Consider the following 21,520-nt stretch of genomic DNA (forward strand, 5'->3'; position numbering starts at 1 on the left):
AGTATGCTTTAAAACATCAAATTTGATTTTAACAAAAAGGTATCCATGGTCACTTCTTTGGAATTCCCCAGCGAGTGATGAAATTCTATGGTTTCATTCTTTATAAACAGGTACTGGAAAAGAAATCCTTGGTCAATACGCAGAAAAACGTTTTTGGTTCTGGCACACGCTCCTGGAATCCAGAACAGGCGAGTTTAGACATATTTACCAAAACCTGGAATATTTGGATTCTTAATTTCAAGAAATGACAGATGAGAAAGAGGGGAATTTGCATCCAAGGATTACTATTAGAAGAGATATTGAGACATTTTTAGCATACTTAATCCTTACAAGTTTTGGCCTGGTCTCTTTGGTCTGTTGATGCTTCTGTCACTTGAGTTTTGCTTACTTACATGTATTCAGATCTCCAGCATATCCTCATTATATTGACTTTTTCTGTCTGCAAATCAAAAAAAAAAAAAAATCCTGTTTCCTTCAAGGTTTTCACATTTTACAAAAACAACATTTGTGTTTGAAATCTACTGAGAGATATGATGAGGATTTTGTACATTTCACGTGTAACTGCACATATACACATACCTTAAATAGTAATTATTGTGGGTAAGGTATTGAAATTATTCAGGTTTTTTTGTCTTTGCTTTATGGATATCATCATTACTAAACTATTTATCAAACTAAGGATCATTAAAGTTTTTGTTTTTTGTTAAAATATGAGGTATAGGATGTAGTTAAACTTTAGCATCATTTTGATGACCTTAACATTTTATGTTTTTCTGTGTAGGAGAAACAAGAGCAACAAAGACAAGCCCAGCAGCAAGCAATACTACATCGCCGTGACAACCCAGGTGGCATGGAAGGAATGCCACCGGGTAGTATGCCACAGGGAGTTATGACACCAGGAAATATGCCACCAGGAAGCATGGTACCAGGAAGCATGCCACCGGGAGGCATGCCACCAGGAAGCATGCCACCGGGAAGCATGCCACAGGGAGGCATGCCACCGGGAAGCATGCCACCAGGAAGCATGACTCAGGGAGGCATGCCACCAGGAAGCATGCCACCAGGGGCGATGCCTCCAGGAGGTATACCACGTATGGAGGGCATGCAGCGTCCCCCAGGTTTTCCAATGCAGGGATATCGCCCCAGGATGGAACATCCAGGGTAAACCGACTTTCTATCTGTACATTTCACATGACAGTTGCTTAGGATGAACTGATTGGTCAGTGTGTAACATAGCTATCATTGGTATAATGCTTGGGAAAGTCATGCTAATATGAGGTTCATTGTATATAGAATGTTCCAACTTATTACACATATATTAACAAGGCATTTCAGGTCACTAGGTCAAAGAGCAAGATTACAGTTTCTATTAGTTATAAACATACATATTTTACATAGTAACTTGACTTAAATTTGAGTCTGCGGTATGTGTACTTAATCTTGTATATTTGTAACTTTTTAGGTCACTTACAGACTGTATCATGATTTTTTTTCTTTATTCCCTGAATGTACATGCAAACTATTTCAAGTACTTTAAATCATTAAATGTAGCCATTCTATTTTGGTAGCCATTCTATTATTTTGGTAGCCATTCTATTTTGGTAGCCATTCTATTTTTTAAAATAATGCAAACTAAATGTGCAGAGAAAGGTTCTGCAGAATCAAATTTTTAAAATATTTTCAGGAAAGATAGGTCATTATTTCATGAGCCAAGAGATTGAAACAATGATTGCTTTTCTTCCAGTGATCCAAATCAGTGGCCCCGTATGTTTGGCCCGTCAGAAGGCGGTCCACCTCAGCAGGGCAAACCAGGCTTTCCTCCAGGTGTTAACCAGGGTGTACGCATGCCAGTACAACAAATGAGGCAGTTTGCCCCTGGAGTGCCACCTCAACAGGGGCCAGGGCAAGGGCCAGGACCAAACACAGGGGGACCAGGGGGACCAGGGGGACCAGGCATTGCTCCTCCCCCAATTCCACCACCAGTACCACCCATGCAAGGTAGGTTCTTGTGTCAATCTGCAATCAAACACATGGACAAATATTCTTCTGTGGTTAATACAGTCTGTCGGCTTAAGTTTTAAAAAGCTGTCCAAAGAAATGTGTTTTCATGTGAATTAGTGCATGCTTGCCAACTTTTTGGAATTGACTTGGGGGAGGTTCCACATGCTCAAAATTATAAACATAAATAAAATGGGTGTATATAGCTCCTAGACACAGAATGGCTCTTTAAAATGACATTATTTGAGTTGGTCTCAGTTGAAATCTTTAGATCTTAGAAAATATTTCGATAGTTGCGCAAATTCCCTGGAAGAAGATGTTAAATTCAAAGGTTCAAAATCAGGAGTCTGCCTCCTAAATAGGGAGAGTTGGCAAGTATGTTAGTGTCAGAAAATAACCTGCAACATGTGAACTAAATCTCACTTCAGATACCTGTATATGGGAAAATTATCATTGCTTTTAAGAAGTTTAAAACATGCCTTAATTATTGTAATGTAGGTGAGCTGAATCCTGAGCTGGAGCGCCAACATCTACAGTACGAGGAATGGCTCGTCAAACAAAGTCAGTACCTGGAAATGCAGGTCAAGGCCCTGGAACAGCAGATCAATAAGTGCAAGCGCACCAAAAAAGCAATCAATGCCAGAGGCAGATCTGTAAGTCTTAGTTTGAAAAGTTCATTTACTATAACAACTACCTACATTTCTTCTAAGAAAAAAAATACACATAATATTATATATATAAAAAAAAAATGTGTTTCCTTTTAATGTAGTGTTTTTTCTTTAGTTTGGTAGCCTTTTTTCAAAAGTTATACTAAAAAACGTTGCTGAAACCTGTCATGTCTGACGTTAAGTGATAAGACCAATTTACAAGTGATATTAAGTGAAAAGTGACCAAATAGACATGATGTAATAAATCCTGTCGAAGTAAGTAGGAACACCTATCCAACTCATCAAAATTTGCTACAAGGAATAACCAATCCCTTAGAAATGCCAATCACCACATAAAAAAAAGTATGATATTGTTTGTGCAGGCCAAGAAAGCAAACAAAGAGGTACCTATTCAGGACACACAGGAGCTAGAGCGCGTCACACAGGAACAGTCTATGCTCCAGAAGCAGCTGGAAGGCCTCCGCAAGCAGTTCCGCACACATCAAATGCAGGCTCAGGAGTACAGGACTAAGAAGAGGGTAAGACACTCATGTCTGTAACCTGTCTCCAGTGTCAGAAGGGAAATCACTTAATGGAAAAATAAACAAAGTTAATGAATCAGCCAAAACAACTGTAAAATACTGCAGAGTTTCCCAAAATACCTAATGGGCTGACTTCCTTCTTTCTTTTTAGCTTCATATTGTTCTTTGGTGATTGATATTTGGGAAAATAAAAATTAATGCATTCAAATTTTTTAGTTTCTTTTCTCTAACTGAAGAATATTTTCATAATGTAACATAAAATAGGATAACTTTTTAGGGTTAGAAACTAACTATTTTTGCTTGATGGTCCTGTGTAAACCTAAACTAGTCCAAGATTTCCATAAGGAAACATTTCCAGCAAATAAAACATAAAAGTAATCGATTGTATAGGGGACATACAAAACTGCTGTCATTAAGATATGATGAAGTTTTAGTAAATTTTGATAATTCTCATGCAGTAAATCTGTATTTTATGGAGTTTTCCAAATGGAATAATCTGATTTTATAATCATTCAAATGATATTGTGACAGCATAATTCTAGACAAGTCCAAAGGACCAGTTAGTTAAAATCAGTTAGTTAAGGTAATCCACTAGTCCTTGCAGAGTTCCACTAGTCTCCGACTTGACGACTAGTGTTAGTGTTGAACCCTGCTTTTCCTGATTCTAACATTGGCTATTTGACACTTAGGAACGGTTTGGCCTACCAGTCCAGCCTCCCGTACCTAGCCAGCCCTCCCCTACCACAGGGGTGCCAGACACAGTGATGGTAGGAGCACTCCAGCCTCGTATACCTGGGGGGCCAGGCACAATACGCCTTACTGCATCTGCTCGTCAGGAATATGACAACTACATGCAGCAACGACTTCGTCAACAGCAACAGCAGCAGCAGCAACAACAGATAGGAGCGCGCCCACCGCTGCACACAGTCGTTGAGGTATGGCAGCATCATTTCTCTTTGTTTGGGTGTGCAAGTTTGAGCCAGTTATGTAACATTTGTTAAAAAAGAGGTTGATGTGCAGGTTTTTTGGGTAACATTTAAAAACAAATTATTAGTAGTAATGGCTAAAAATAAGCTTACTTATTAATACATTCACATCTAATATAACATGTACATTTGGGAAATACACTAGCCGAGCATGATATTTTTGCTAGACATTTGGATGTCTTACATACAGAATTCTGTTTTAATTAATACCATGTATTTTCTTGCCAAAAGTTTTTGAAAAATTGTTAAATTTTGTGATTGTGTGTGATGAATTCTGGCAAGTGTCACGACTGCTACAGTGCTAGAGTTGTGTGCAATCAGCCGACCTGTTTACTGTGTCATTACCACCCTGTCATCATCCTCATCATTCTCTTCATCCCCCCTCCTCAACATCTAGGCTAGAGCTACACCTTCCAAGCAATAGTGTAGTGTTCCTCATGTGTCTGTTATAGGGTATCATCTGTTCATTTCCCAACATATAGGTTTATTATGTTTTCTCCCAAATTTATTTACTGCCAGAAGATTATCTGTTATGTGTGTTTCTTTGGTTATGTATTGGAAGAGGATAATTATAAGGTCATTGTGAATATAGCTACCTAGAAACAGCTAAAGACAGTGGTCAGGCTGACTGATACCCTTAGTCACCTGTTGGAACTTAGCTGTTTGTTCAAATACAATCCCATTGTTGTCATGAGTCTAGATGTGACAGACATATTTTCATTCCGTTTCTATATTTTAAGGGTTCTCATTAATCTGGCAGATGATGCACTACATGGTTTATTGATGAAGAGGCATGGTCAGGCCTCTTTATAACAAGGGAGGGACAGGTTTGTTAAAGAGATTAGAGAGGGGGGATTGTTCTGAGTTTTTTTCTGTGCCCCCCCCCCCCCCTATATTTTTTAGGGGGTATGTTGTTACCCATGTATATCCCACCCTACTCCACTTTAGTGTCACCTCTCAAGCAACTTCATTTCTAAGTGGGTTTGATACAATGCTAGACCAAGGTCAATATGAAAATACTACAAATGAGTTTGTATTTCAGGGTTCAAAGGTTAAGGTCAAGGTCACCAATACTTTTTATGGAAATTTGTCAAGTAATGACTGATTTGCACGTTTCTAAAGATTTAACAGAGGTTTGGGGAGGTTCTGTTAGGTCACCAAGATCAGGGGTGGGAATGGTTGTGTAGTTATACATATTGAAGGTTGGGGGTGGGGTGGGAGGTACTGTCTTGTTTCAGAGATTAGGGAGAGTTACCACGAAGGAATTATATATGTGAATACCATTATGGATGGGGGAGTGTCATGCATTAAAGTTAGGTTGTGTACTCCGACTATATACACAGTTTTGGCCCTTGTACACTTTTTTTTTATATCAAAGTATGCAATATATTGTCTTGTTAAAGTGCTATTGGAAAATGAATGGACTTGTTTGGTTAACGATTCAGAGGGATGGCTCTGAGAGGTTAAGGAGAGGTATGCTGCTACGTTATTGAGATTGTGGTATTAGTGAGATGGTTTTGTTAGGGTATTAGTGAGAGGGATGGTTGTGTTACCCAGGGGGGATAGAATGGGCATGTATTTGAGGTTGGTTGCGGTGGGTAGATTCCTACACCAAGGTGGACCTAGTTGTATGAGGTGACAACACCTGATGAACTTTTGTGTTTGATCACACAGTATACCCAGGGAAAAACAACCTCGAAAAAGAAAAAGGCTACAAAAGTGTGCAAAGCCACTACTATCCAGGTGAGACAAGTCATTTCCCACTTTTTCAAAGCGCTATTTTGTCACAGCATGCTAGACTTTTTGCCATGTTTGTTGATACCTTTGGTATAACAACTCTTCGCCACCCAACACACCCAGACCATGATAACTGGAATGATCTCCAATGATGAATGCTATAAGTGTCCTTAAGACTACATTACTGTGATAATTTTTTTTATGTAAAAGTCAAACGTTTCTCTTAAAACAGCCATAGAATGTGAGGGCAATTAGTCATTAATCTGTGCAATGATTTAGAAAAACTTCTGAAATGAACTTCCGAAATAATTCAAGCAAAGAATTCAGTACAGAAAGCAGAAAGTTTACTTGTGATTAAAATCTGAGTCACCAAAATTCACACAAAAATTTAACAAATTTTTTGTCACACGTTTATGTTTTATTCTCTATTCTGTGTTAAAAATGTTTTAAAACATATTAAGATCATATTAATTTATTTACCTAATGTTCAATTTTTTGGTTTTGTTAGTTTTGAAGTTTTATTTGACCAAGAATTTTGCCCTATGGTTAATTAAGTTAGTACCTTATCTAGTAGAGTGGCAAACTGTGGTTCTGCTTTGTCTATCAGCTGTTGTAACTACATTGTCTCTCACTAATACAGACTCTTCCTCAGCTTTACCTTATTTAACAAGGGCAACTCTTGAGCATCGTTTGATATATATATATAAAGTGGAAATACTGTAGTTTGTAATTGATATTGTAAGAGAAAGAAGCAGTGCTGTTTGCTCCATTGATTAAGTTTGCCAGTTGTATGGTGTGACATATTTCACCAATCTTGAAAATAATTCACTAATTGTGCTACACTCAATTACTCTGTTACACCTGTGGGTTATACAGGCAAATATGGTGTAATTGGGTTGGCTGTTTACACTCTCAAAAACTGGAAAACCAAGTGGGATATACTGGAGTATGAAATATTGACTACAAACACAGAAGACTGGTTTATTGGTTTATCATATTTGTGATTTTAGATGCTGCAAAGAAATAGTAGTCATTATGAACAGTTTTGAGCAGTGTAGAATTTGTCTCATACTACATGAGAGAGAAACGATTGTTTTAGGGGAGACAACTTTATGTGGGGGAGATGATGAGTTTAGGGTATTGATGTCTAAAGTGTGAAACAATGAAGAGAATTATTCTAAGGGAGATAACTTTGTCAATTACATAACACACATTGGACCTTAAATTACAGAAGAAAGCTAAGGTACCAGTGACAAAGAGCCCCGTGTCTGTAAGTAATATCACACAGCACAGCTAGTCAAAGTCTCTTTTAAATGATTTTTACAGTTTTTGAAAATGTTTAAATTCAAATGTAAATGTTGTTTAATATGCTGTATGCACTTGTGCTTAACCGGAATTAAGTTCAGGAAAACGAGAAATATAGAGAAACATTTTTGTCGTTTGGAAATTACACTATGGACAAATGGCCTTAAATTACAGAAGAAAGCTAAGGTACCTGTAGCCAAGAGCCCATCAGCTGTAAGTAGTGTCACAAAGCACAACTGTTCAAATGTGTTTGGCTTTTCTGTCTTTTTTTTTTTAATGAAAAGATTTTTTTTTATATTATTCCAAATGTTTGATACCCAAAATTTCAATGTTGTTAATATGCTGTATGCACTTGGTAGATTTGTATGAGGTCTGATGTTTTTTTTTCCATAATGGAATTTGATGTCTGCAGTATTGATAATTTTTTATCAAATTCATGTCAGCATCCTACATATGGTTTACTCATTTTGTTGTCAAATATGTTTGAATTTCAAATTTCAAATAATGTACTGTGTAGTAAGGTTATAGGCAGTATCCAATATTTCTAATAAGTATTGCTGTATTTGTAGTGATAATAATAGCCTTGGCAATTATTTCAGAACAAATTAAAAAATCTCAGGTGGGAATTGGATATTATTTGTTATGCAAAATTCAAATGGTCATAGTTCTTGCTGTCTTAACTTCTACACGGATTGTTTTGTGAGGAGGATTGTGAGCAGTATGGTTAGAATACCGCCAAAGTTAGTCTGTCTGACCTGTAGTCCTGCTGTTTGAGGGAATCGGTGGTAAAGTAGGAATCAAAGGGATGAATAGAAATCAGAAAAAGTAAAAGACGCAGGTCGTTAAATCCAGGGATGCCACATATGTTGAGAGGCGTAAGGATGGAACAATTATGAGAAATTACTTTTAAATTTCAAAAACCAACCTTTTAACTTTGTTTGGCTTCTGAATGGTTGATAGGGGCATTGTACTGTGCCATCAGGAATGATAGTGACATTTCAAATGTTTAAAATCCTGAATTTGTTCTTGAGCAATCTTTGCTAATTTTAGAGTGAATGACAAATAAAGTGCTTAGATATACCCTTAGGATATGTACGAGTTGGATGGTTTTATGTTATGTTGACATTGTCTTTCTTTCTATATGATCTTCATATACATATTGTTCACTGTATTGCTTCTGTGATCTTTAAAATAAATCACTATTTTCCTGCACTAATATTGTATTTCCATTAAGTGTAGGCATATTTCACCTGTACTATTGCAAGTCATTTGTTAGGTTTTACATGGCTAACTGATGTGTGTATTATTGAACAAAGACAGTGACAATAAAGGTAGTTAACAGGCTGAGACATCTATATACATACTGTAATGACGCTAAACACACTACTAACAGTGAAGTGGCTGAGGAAGAAGGGCAGCGGAGGGTAGGATCTTAGAAATTAGTAAAGTTATTAGTTACAACATTGATTTTGTAACAAATCTTATGATACAATTTTTTGCTTAGTTATCCTTATGAATTCAGACGGATAACACTTGTTTTCCTGACTGCTATCTGATATAAACAAACTGTTCTGTTTAGCTTGAGGCACAGTAACTAGAGCAGCGTTAACCTCTACAGCCTGTGCTGGCCTATATATGTGGGAAGCCAGCACTAGAATACTAAGGTCACCTCGGCATTAACCTCTACAGCCTGTGCTGGCCTATATATGTGGGAAGCCAGCCCTAGAATACTCGGGTCACCTCGGTATTAACCTCTAAAGCCTGTACTGGGCTATATATGTGGGAAGCCAGCACTAGAATAATCGGGTCACCTCAGCATTAACCTCTACAGCCAGTACTGGCCTATATATGTGGGAAGCGAGCACTAGAATACTCAGGTCACCCCGGCATTAACCTCTACAGCCAGTACTGGCCTATATATGTGGGAAGCCAGCCCTAGAATACTCGGGTCACCTCGGTATTAACCTCTAAAGCCTGTACTGGGCTATATATGTGGGAAGCCAGCACTAGAATAATCGGGTCACCTCAGCATTAACCTCTACAGCCAGTACTGGCCTATATATGTGGGAAGCCAGCACTAGAATACTCAGGTCACCCCGGCATTAACCTCTACAGCCAGTACTGGCCTATATATGTGGGAAGCCAGCACTAGAATACTCGGGTCACCTCGGCATTAACCTCTACAGCCTGTACTTGGCTATATATGTGGGAAGCCAGCACTAGAATACTGCTTATCACTACTTGCTGGTGTACATGTGTGTCCACGTCCTCTTCAGTGTGTCTCTGTCCACCACCAGTGGTGATGCAGAGCATTTACATAGAAACCTACAATACATGTAACTTGTTGTCTTATATTTTTCGGGGTAAAAAATCAGGAGAATCGGTCGATTTATTTGATGGGGTACTGACAGTTATCATAAAATGCCCTTTTCAGTTCTGATAATTTATGGAAATGTTAATTGAGTTTGCAGGTTTTTGGTTCTGTGTTCTTTGCTTTTTTGTTGACATCATTATTTTGGTACAATTTCCGATAAGGTTTGATCAGTAAAATATCACTAGTTTGGCTCCCCTCTAGCTGGACAGTACACTGGGGTCCTGAAGGATATGTGAAGAATAATTCATCCTTCAGATAGGAACAAAAACTTAGTAGCTTGGTAACCTACAGCAATGGAGTAATCAGAAAGATTTACCGTGTAGGTTTTGGGCAGCAGCCTAGTAGTCATTGATATCACTGTTTAACAAGCCTCGGTCCAAACTCCGCATGTTACTCCCCAGCTTCTTGTTTTATTGGCTTGTGGACAACACGTTCAATGACAGCTTCAGGGTAAGGAAGGTACTGGCATTCAGCATTAACGTTTTACCCCTTCATCTTGACTCGGCCAACCTTTTTTTGTTTGTTTACCTTTATTAGCTTACCCTGAAATTGGAAAATTGTAGTATTGGTAAAATTTGGTTAAGTTAGGGTTTGAGTACTGATGTGGAACTTTGGCACGTTACTTGGTACCATGTAGTACCGTCTGTTTAGTATATCAGATCATTAGTATCATAGGTAGCTCTGACAAGTGTCCACATACAGGACAAACACCATAGCCCAGATCTATCATACCTCTGTAGGCTTTTTTCATAGAGAACAAACACCACTCTAGCTTTGAACTCTAGCTCAAAGCTTCTGGGACACAATGTCATGATTTCCCAGCTTGGTGCACTTTCCTAATCACTCATTGGAATGTGCAATTTTAATATCAACAAGATTCATGACTTGACTTGGTCATGGACACAATAAGGGATTAAAAGTATTGATGAATAAATCATTGTAACACACAAAGGAGTAGTGTTTGTGAAGTTTTTACTGTTAGTATAATTAAAATAGCCACAAATTGTACATTCTTCAGCTAGGGAACACGTTTGGCCAAAACAGTGTGGTTTTTAGGAATGAGAATAATGTAGGGCAATATCATCATGTTTTTTTCCCTACTTTTACAAAGTTCAGATAATTTTTGCTCACAGACCTATTTCACCTAGAAGACCATTGCACTTAGAGGACGTTTTTGAGCTGTCCCTTGTCACTTTACTCCCCAAGTTTTGTTTCTCCAGCCTACTTTGATTTGGGTGTCCTATCAGTACTTTATCATCACACATTTGAGAGCTGCTGAAGGTGTCCTGGCTGTTTATATATCTATGTTGTGTTATTTGTACTGGTTTGTTGACCGTCAACAAAGTATGTATGTTTGTGTTGTGTTACATATACTCATGTGTTTGTCTACTGTATGTGTAACTAAAGTTCTATCAACTCTTCATAACCAGCAATTTGTGTTTAGGAAAGATAATTTACCTTCACGGTGATGTTGACATCCTGTCTCCATCAACCAGTCCACAGAATAATCCATATTTATGATATTTATATGTATTCATTGTTCTTTTGCAATTGTATAAACAGAAATTAATTTTGCAATAATTTCCTTAATTTTTCATCATCGACTTGTCTGTTGAACCATTTTTTGTACTACTCTGAAATACTGTCTAGATTTCATCAGTTTTTCAAAATTATTTGTGAAGTATGTACATTTTATTTTAACACTTTTGTAAGGAGTTATGCCCCATTATATAAAGTAATTACCGTTTTTCGGGCATTACAATCTTGTTTGGACAATTAATTCTTTATGATATAAATATGTCCCTCAATAATTTGCTCATACCCATGTTAGTGTGTATTCTTTCAAAATCCTGTTCTATTCTCCACGAGACTTATTAATCTTACCCAACTTTAATAACCACCACTCTTAGCCCTACACCGTAAAGTAAATCTTTAAAATACTATTACATCAGCACAGATTCATTTTCACTTAAATTTGTTCTGAATTATCCTTTGGCCAAGAAGACCCCATTTCTACAAAAAGATGGTGTGACCGCCGGAGGGGTGGGGCCCAATACAGACTCTAAAATTGAACCTTTAATTACTTTCTTCTTAATATGGGAAAAACGGTTTTAACCTTATTTGGTCTGAACCATCGTGGAAAAAGGACTTCTTCCATTGTTCAGCACATTTTAAAGCAAAATAAAATTGGCAGGGAAGCTATTAAGGCCTCTTGTTTCTATAGAAATCATAAAGGAATGAAAGTGTGACGTTTTAAGACAAAGTTTCAGTGTAGTTTTTGTAGAAAATTTACAATCTGGGGGTTGTTGTAAAATATGTGATTCATGTGTTAAAGTGTAAGTTTTTCCAAATCAACTGAAATATTAGATATGTAATAATGATGTAGCTAATGTGAGTCACAACTACATTAGGTGAGTATCGTTGGTTATTGTAAAATAGTAAGCTTCCTGGTCGTCCAGAAGTGATGTTGGCCGTGGACTAGACTAGGGCCAGTAGGTACTGGTCGTGGCCTAGATTAGGGGAGGCTACTCAACTGTTGTGCACGCTGTGTTGTGATACTTACCTACTAAACCTACTACAGCTTACTGCAGTCAGCCAGTGACCTTGTCGTCACAGTAACACCACTAGCCTTGTTGTCATTAACATCTAATGTACCAGCACACAGTACACACACCTTTGTATTGTTGGTCTTCTATTTCAGGATACCATTGTGTGAACAAATCTGTTTGTCATTTATAAGATTAAAACCATATAGGAATTACGGAATTTATCATCTGTTGTCAAAGAAACCTCGTATATCCGGACCCAAATTTACCAAATAATGCTGGAACATTTATATGTTTTTAATGATATAATTACCTCCCCTATCAATGTCAACTGTGTTCATTGACAATGAAACCTGACTGTACCGGACCTCCTGTAATATTGAACATGATATTGTCCCCCCAAAGAGGCAATTCTGTCTATAAGCTTTATCATTAATAACCAGCGGATGGATCTGACTGAACAATCCAGTCCTGATTTGGGTAGGTAAAGTAAGGTTTGACTGTATATGATTAGCACAGAGTATCATTTGCATTCATGTATTTTAGCCAAAAGTGAAATATATATTCAATTATTTACTTGTTACTGGGTACATGTTTCAACAAATATGGTCAAAGGTCGTTGGATGGTCAATTCCCTCTCTCTGCCCAGGTGATTTATCTGAACAGATGTTATAAGAGTAACCTATTGGATTTAAGGTAGGGTACTAGTATTTGTCCTCTTTATAAAAGGGTGTCCCTAAGGCAGCTGTTCCATCAAACGACACTACTTTGTTTATCCATTGCATTTCAGGACAATAACCCGTTCAGTGAAGAGTATTACGAGAGAGAACAGATCCAGAAACAACATGAGAGGCTACACATCGCACCTGGTCAACAGGCAACAATGGGGCAGCCCCCAAGCTCTGGTCCAGGTAAATATGACACTGGTTACAGGGGTCTACCAGGTAGCTCCCCCCTCCCAATGTACTGGACCAGGTAAATATCACAGACTCCTGGTTATAGGGATCTACCAGGTAGCCCCTCTCCCAAAGTACTGGACCAGGTAAATATCAGTGACTCCTGGTTACAGGGATCTACCAGGTAGCCCCCCTCCCAAAGTACTGGACCAGGTAAATATCACAGACTCCTGGTAACAGGGATCTACCAGGTAGTGCCCCTCCCAAAGTACTGGACTAGGTAAATATCACACTGGTTACAGGGATCTACCTGCTGGTAGCCCCACTCTAAAAGTACTGGACCAGGTAAATATCACACTGGTTAAAGGGATCTACCTGCTGGTAGCCCCCCTCCCAAAGAACTAGACCAGCAGGTAAATATCACACTGGTTACAAGGATCTGCCTGCTGGTAGCCCCCCTCCCAAAGTACTAGACCAGGTAAATATCACACTGGTTACAAGGATCTACCTGCAGGTAGCCCCCCTCCCAAAGTACTAGACCAGCAGGTACATATCACACTGGTTACAGGGATCTACCTGCTGGTAGCCCCACTCTCAAAGTACTGGACCAGGTAAATATCACACTGGTTACAGGGATCTACCTGCTGGTAACCCCCCTCCCAAAGTACTAGACCAGCAGGTACACATCACACTGGTTACAGGGATCTACCTGCTGGGAGCCCCCCTCCCAAAGTACTGGACCAGGTAAATATCACACTGGTTACAGGGATCTACCTGCTGGTAACCCCCCTCCCAAAGTACTAGACCAGCAGGTAAATATCACACTGGTTACATGGATCTACCTGCTGGTAGCCCCCCTCCCAAAGGACTAGACCAGCAGGTACATATCACACTGGTTAAAGGGATCTACCTGCTGGTAGCCCCCCTCCCAAAGTACTAGACCAGCAGGTACATATCACACTGGTTACAGGGATCTACCAGGTAGCTATCTCTTCCAAAAGTACTTGTCCAATAGATATGAGTACCCTCTTAATGGTTTTAGGCGTGATTTGTGAAAGATAATGGTCATCATTACTAAAATTAGAATTTAACAGAACAAATTACCTGTCTGGATGCTTCAGATTTTTTATTTGTTTATTTAGATAAATAGTGATATGTTACTGATTGTTTCTAGGCGATACCCCTGATGCTAATCGTCAGATGCACCAGTTCTTTGGTGGAGAACGCCCACCCTTTGAAGGATCGGGTCCTTACGGTGGACCTAGGATGCCAGCTCCTGGGGAACCTAGACCTAGGTTTCCAGGGGAACATGGACCACGGTTCTTAGGGGATCAGGGCTCAAGGTTTCCAGGCGATCCTAATCAGGGGCCACGGTTCCCAGGGGATCAAGGACAACGTTTTCCTGGTGATCCAAACCAGGGACCACGGTTTCCAGGGGAACAAGGACACAGATTTCCAGGAGATCAATCAGCTAGGTTTCCTGGTGAACAAGGTCAGAGGTTTGCAGGTGAGGTACAGAAATGTGGGATATATTTTCATTCTTCACTTTTCTAAACACATCAGATAAATGAATATGACACCTTCTTGAGGGCAGAACCAAATAGGGGAAATAGAGGGAAGTCTTATAAAGACTACCCTTTAGGATTATTTCAGTTTCAAACTTACATAACTATACCTAGAGTAAGGAGGTTTGACACAAAAGATGGTTACCCTATCCTTTTGACAGAGAGCTAAGAATAGTGATAACTTTTAAAAGATTGGTCAGCAATAACACTGTCTACAAGAACTTGACAGCGTATGGGAACATCTTCCTAACATCTTTTCACATACTCATCCTTGATCTTCTTTTGTTGACACAAAATAAATTACAGAGTGAAGACTGAATTTTGCTATGAAACTAATTAAGTTGTTGCTGTAATTTAAGAATGGCAAGTCAATGAAAGAGCATCAGGTAGTGGACAGATATATAACTTCCTGCTTAAGCTTTCACTTTTTGAATCTACTCTGTTGCTAAAATCTAGTTGTGTGTAATTTCATTTTTTTATGTCCTCTACAACAAACTCAAATTTGCATTCAGCTCTATTACACTACTCCGAGACTAGAAGTGTAATGGTGATCAATGTGGTGTGTGTTCATCAGGAGGAAGGAGTACTACACAAATGTAGCCAGTATAAGTCAGTGTCACCTCATTATTCGGCTTCACTAATGTTGGTTAATTCAGCTCTATTACACTACTCTGAGACTAGAAGTGTAATGGTGATCAATGTGGTGTGTGAATTCATCAGGAGGAAGGAGTACTACACAAATGTAGCCAGTATAAGTCAGTGTCACCTCATTATTTGGCTTCACTAATGTTGGTTAATTCAGCTCTATTACACTACTCCGAGACTAGAAGTGTAATGATGATCAATGTTGTGTGTGTTCATCAGGAGGAAGGAGTACTACACAAATGTAGCCAGTATAAGTCAGTGTCACCTCATTATTCGGCTTCACTAATTTTGGTTAGACTTTGCATTAAGCTCCATTTCCATCACAGTGGAAGAAAGATATATGCATGTTTTTAAAGACATTATTAAATAGGTCATAGGATCTGAAAACACTGAATCAGGTGTGTTTTTTTTGGCCCCGCTTTTTAGTTTAATATATAAAGTAGAATGCAACATGACAAAAGTTTGATTTGAAATGTTTTGATGTTTCAGGCCCAAGATTCATGTTTGATCCTCGTATGGGTAGTCCAGGAGAGCGACCACCGTACCCAGGACCAAACCCAGCCGCAATGAGGATGCCTGGTATGCCTGGTATGCCCGGTATGCCTGGCGGCCCCGGAGGTCCCGGTGGCCCTGTAGGCCCCGGTGGCCCCGGAGGCCCCGGAGGCCCTGGAGGACAAGGGGGCATCCCTACCTTTCAGTCAAGTAAGTACATACACTCTTGCTAAATGTAGTGTCTGTAGGTGTTAAAATTACTCCCAACTTCAAAACTGTTTGCCATGATTCATGTGGCTAGTTAGGGAGGAGGCTATACAAGTTGCAGCCAAGGCAATGTTCTTGTTTACTTCTAAATTAACAACGACAGTTGTGATTCTGTTGGTGTTTGTTATAATGCTGTGTAAACTGAAGGTTTTGTATTGTGTAAGGTTTGTGTTAACACAAAATTAAATCTCACTATCTCTAATAGGAATTCAGGTTTATTCATTTTTAACTCGCCTGGTCTGAAAGACCAAGGCCAGGTTATTAGTACTATGGCCTCTGTCCTTTGTCTGTAACAAATTCTTACGGTCTGAACAGATTTTCACCAAATTTGAGTTGAAACTTCTGCTGTAATGGTGGGGATTCTAAATTGTACAGACAAAAAGGCTGATTGACCCTTACCCTGACCACTCATCCTCAAAATGCTGAGGGGCAGAGTCAAAAATGGTAATTTGGCCATATTGCTTTAAGGAACTTCTCCAGAGGACTACATGTATAAAATGAATATAAATTGTCAGTTTGGAAGAGGAGGATTCACAATTTTATAAATAGAAAGGCTGACTATCTGGGAACTAATAAAGGCTTGTAACTTGGAAATGATTGAGATCCTCGCCCTATAACCATATATACAATCTCTGGGAATGAAGAGACAAATATAGATATCCTACAAGGATTGGCCTCTTTGTCACCACAAACATAATCCTTGTGTCATAACATGGAAACTGTTTAGAAAATCACCCTATAACCAAAACATGGAAACTGTTCAGACCATCACCCTATAACCATATATGTGCTTAATGGACATGAAGAGGCTGGAAATGATACTATTTTTGCCATGATTGCTTTAATATTCATGTGAGCAATACAGGACCTCTGGGCCTCTTGTTTAGTTGCTATATTCTTTGTCATTGTTGAAATAATCCAAATCACAGACCTTTTGAACTGAAAAGTTTTGAGTGAACTGTAGATTTTGTCTGGTCCTAATGACCGGTGTTTGGTAAGACCGTATTAGTACCACTACATACGTTATCTCCTTATTGAACATTGACTGTGTAGGATGGTCATAGAGCAGTTTGAATGAGTTTTATGTTATCTCCTATACATTGTATGTATATGTGACACTTCTCTCACATTAACATAGTGTGTGATGCTTCTCTGATACAGTTTGCTCTACTTTTGTAACCGTAGTTAGAGAGCACTAGATGTGTCTGTGTGTGATTGTTGTTTTATCTTCAGTCTTTGTGTTGGTGACAGAACATGCTTAGTACGACTTCTGTTTGGTATCCGTCGGAGACCAATGTATAATGGTCATTTCCATTTACGGAAATGAACGTCTTTCATAATAGGGAAGCATTTTTAGCTCACCATCATCAGATGATCCTAAAACTATTTCCTCTATGGCAAGGGGGTTAAATGTTCAATCAGTCCAATTAGTTTGGGGCAGTGACTCCTAAATGGCTGAACTTTATTTAAAGGAAAGAGAAGGTCCATGTATCCTGACCAAACAATAAGTGGCAGTAAAGGGCATGTACTGTCGTAAACCAAATTGACTGAATGACTAATTGATTAATACACATGTATTTAGGTAGTAGGTGTAATGGCTTGTTTAAAAGTTCTTGTACAGTTTTGATGAATGGCTGGATGTGATATATATCATTGTAGAGAAAACTCATGAAGGAATGTTTTTAACATTCAAAGATAAAAAAATGTAGCAAAGCACATAACTAGGTTAGACACAATTTTGACACACTACTGTCAAGTACATAATCACAGCATAGAGACAAAAGAATAGCAATGCCACTTACGTACAGTGCTGTTTATAAATAATTACTTCATCTGAAAATAATCTGTACATCCAGATTCACTTTTTAAGTTTTTGATACATCAAATGTATCGAATCCAGTCACCAACCAAAACTTCTAAGATGTGATGATAATTCATCTTTTTTTTATATGTGTGTTAACTAATCATGAAAATCTGATCAGCGTACCACTTTATTTGTAGTGGTCCTCATGGCCAGTAGGGCTCCTAAAACGTGGTCACCATACCACTCTATAGATAGTGGCCCATAGGTTACATAAAGTAGGGCTCCTAAAACGTGGTCACCATACCACTATGTAGATAGTGGCCCATAGGTTACCTGAAGTAGGGCTCCTAAGCTACCTGTGAGTAAACATTCTGATAAGGATATCTACCTGTGATTAAACACTCTGATTAGGATATCTTCCTGTGAGTAATCATTCTGATTAGGATATCCACCGTTGAGTTAACATTCTGATTAGGATATCCACCGTTGAGTTAACATTCTGATTAGGATACCTACCTGTGAGTGAACATTCTGATTAGGATTTCTACCCTTGAGTAAACATTCTGTTTAGGATATCTACCTGTGAGTAACCACTCTGATTAGGATATCTACCGTTGAGGTAACATTCTGATTAGGATATCTACCGTTGAGGTAACATTCTGATTAGGATATCCACCGTTGAGTTAACATTCTGATTAGGATATCCACCGTTGAGTTAACATTCTGATTAGGATACCTACCTGTGAGTGAACAGGTAGATATCCTAATCAGATAGTTTACTCACAGGTAGATATCCTAATCAGAATGATTACTCAAGGATATCTACCTGTGAGTAAACACTCTGATTAGGATATCTACCTGTGAGTAAACTCTCTGATTAGGATATCTACCCTTGAGTAATCATTCTGATTAGGATATCTACCGTTGAGTTAACATTCTGATTAGGATATCTACATGAGAGTAAACATTCTGATTAGGATATCTCCCTGTGAGTAAACATTCTGATTAGGATATCTACCTGTGAGGAAACACTGATTAGGATATCTACCTGTGAGCAAACACTGATTAGGAGATCTCCGTGTAAGTAATCTCTCTGATTAGGATATCTTCCTGTGAGTAATCATTCTGATTAGGATATCCACCGTTGAGTTAACATTCTGATTAGGATATCTACATGAGAGTAAACATTCTGATTAGGATATCTACCCTTGAGTAAACATTCTGATTAGGATATCTACCTGTGAGTAAACACTGATTAGGATATCTACCTGTGAGTAAACTCTCTGATTAGGATATCTTCCTGTGAGTAATCATTCTGATTAGGATATCTACCGTTGAGTTAACATTCTGATTAGGATATCTACCTGTGAGTAAACTCTCTGATTAGGATATCTTCCTGTGAGTAATCATTCTAATTAGGATATCTACCGTTGAGTTAACATTCTGATTAGGATATCTACCCTTGAGTAAACATTCTGATTAGGATATCTACCTCTGAGTAAACATTCTGATAAGGATATCTACCTGTGAGTAAACATTCTGTTTAGGATATCTACCTGTGAGTAAACACTCTGATTAGGATATCTAACCTTGAGTAAACATTCTGATTAGGATATCTACCTCTGAGTAAACATTCTGATAAGGATATCTACCTGTGAGTAAACATTCTGTTTAGAATATCTACCTGTGAATAAACATTCTGTTTAGGATAGCTATCTGTGAGTTAACATTCTGATTAGGATATCTACCCTTGAGTTAACATTCTGATTAGGATATCTACCTGTGAGCAAACACTGATTAGGAGATCTCCGTGTAAGTAATCTCTCTGATTAGGATATCTTCCTGTGAGTAATCATTCTGATTAGGATATCTACCCTTGAGTAAACATTCTGATTAGGATATCTACCTGTGAGTAAACATTCTGATACAGATATCTACCTGTGAGTAAACATTCTGTTTAGAATATCTACCTGTGAGTAAACATTCTGTTTAGGATAGCTATCTGTGAGTAAACATTCTGATAAGGATATCTACCCTTGAGTAAACATTCTGATTAGGACATCTACCTGTGAGTAAACATTCTGATTAGGATAGCTACCTGTGAGTAAACATTCTGATAAGGATATCTACCTGTGAGTAAACATTCTGATTAGGATATCTACCTGTGAGTAAACATTCTGATTAGGATAGCTACCTGTGAGTAAACATTCTGTTTAGGATAGCTATCTGTGAGTTAACATTCTGATTAGGATATTTACCTGTGAGTAAACATTCTGTTTAGGATAGCTATCTGTGAGTTAACATTCTGATTAGGATATCTACCTGTGAGTTAACATTCTGATTAGGATATCTACCTGTGAGTTAACATTCTGATTAGGATAACTACCTGTGTGTGATCATTCTTATTAGGATAGCTACCTATGAGTTAACAATCTGATTAGGATAGCTACCTGTGAGAAGTTATCTTTTTGTTCTGTTTATGTTTTCATTTTGACAATAACCTCGGTGTTGTTGAAACTAATTTTATTTGTGTTGTATGTATAAATGGCATATATATATATTCATATATCCAAACTTGTAGTCAATGTGCCATTATAGTACAGACCACACCTCTCAGGCTTTATCTTGTGCAGACAAATGGTTATTTATTCCATGCCATTGATTTATCCTTTGGATGATGTTATCATATTTTATACTCTGTACAGAACAAAGTAAGAAGGGTCTTTAAAATATTTTCTATCAGTTGCTTTAAATTTTTCTTCAGACTTTTCGGGGCTCTGGTAGAATTACATCGCAATTATGACAACCTAGTGTTTATCCTGAACTAAAATATTGTCGAAATACGTCACAGACCTAAGATAGCCTGAGAGATGTGGATGTTTGAATGTTTACGTGTGTATTATAATTTGTCGTTCTGTTTTGATTATTTTAAACTTTGCTGTAGATAATTATAACCACAGGCTGACTTGTTTTAGCTGAGAGCCCAGCTCAGAACTTTGTTAACATGGTCGCTTTCCTTGTCCCTGCTTGTTTGTGTTTAACCCCGTATCCCTCTAACCCCGTACTCCTCATGGCTAACTAGCATGTGATCTCTGTCCTGTAGTAGTAGATTTTCTGTACTCTTCAAATACCTGTTCCATCTCCAGGAACAGAAAGAAACTAACAGTGTAAATTAACTCTCCTAAATAAATCATTTTCGAAGATATTCTTTTCAGTGATGGCCATGAAACTTAAACCAGCTGATGTAGTGCTATAGAATTCGACATAATATTGGGATACTTTTACATATATCTGTAGTGACATACCTACACACAAAAACAGTTAACACGGCCGTTACAGTGATATAGGATTTGAAAAATAAGTTACAACCGAAAAGAATAAATTTGATGAAATCAAATAAGGAAGCAAAAAAGAAATTTTCTAAAAAAAGTACTAAATGTGATCAGAATTGGTGCATATCTTATATAGGATAGAGAAGTTCTTAAAGGGGATAGTGAAGATCCCACAAAGTTTGTATCATGAAACGACCTAAATACCTTCAAACCACGAAGGGAAGTACCCACGAACATTTCGTGTTATACAGTACTTCATATCTTATACAGAATAGGGAAGTTCTGAAAGGGATTAGTTAAGGCCACACAATGGCTCAGAAAGGGGTACTTATGTTATGCCCCTCCCCAAAGAACGACCTGAACAGAGATGCTTCGGTGAAATAT

At 38.2% G+C, this 21,520-nt stretch overlaps 1 protein-coding gene across 1 annotated transcript in view; it reads left to right on the top strand.

Annotated features, from left to right (window-relative positions):
* Positions 1-21,520, top strand: part of LOC110460322 (histone-lysine N-methyltransferase 2C-like) — a 111,451-nt gene that overhangs the window by 52,919 nt on the left and 37,012 nt on the right. Inside the window, exons 45-56 of the mRNA XM_021513162.1 lie at positions 111-188; positions 782-1,161; positions 1,745-1,998; positions 2,497-2,651; positions 3,029-3,184; positions 3,877-4,122; positions 5,848-5,916; positions 7,142-7,180; positions 7,246-7,428; positions 12,926-13,046; positions 14,206-14,538; positions 15,731-15,943. Of these exons, the coding sequence (XP_021368837.1) occupies positions 111-188; positions 782-1,161; positions 1,745-1,998; positions 2,497-2,651; positions 3,029-3,184; positions 3,877-4,122; positions 5,848-5,916; positions 7,142-7,180; positions 7,246-7,428; positions 12,926-13,046; positions 14,206-14,538; positions 15,731-15,943 (2,227 nt within the window). The remainder of the gene's footprint in view (positions 1-110; positions 189-781; positions 1,162-1,744; positions 1,999-2,496; positions 2,652-3,028; positions 3,185-3,876; positions 4,123-5,847; positions 5,917-7,141; positions 7,181-7,245; positions 7,429-12,925; positions 13,047-14,205; positions 14,539-15,730; positions 15,944-21,520) is intronic.

This window comes from Mizuhopecten yessoensis, unplaced genomic scaffold, assembly GCF_002113885.1.
Source record: "Mizuhopecten yessoensis strain PY_sf001 unplaced genomic scaffold, ASM211388v2 scaffold10359, whole genome shotgun sequence".
NCBI lineage: Eukaryota > Metazoa > Mollusca > Bivalvia > Pectinida > Pectinidae > Mizuhopecten > Mizuhopecten yessoensis.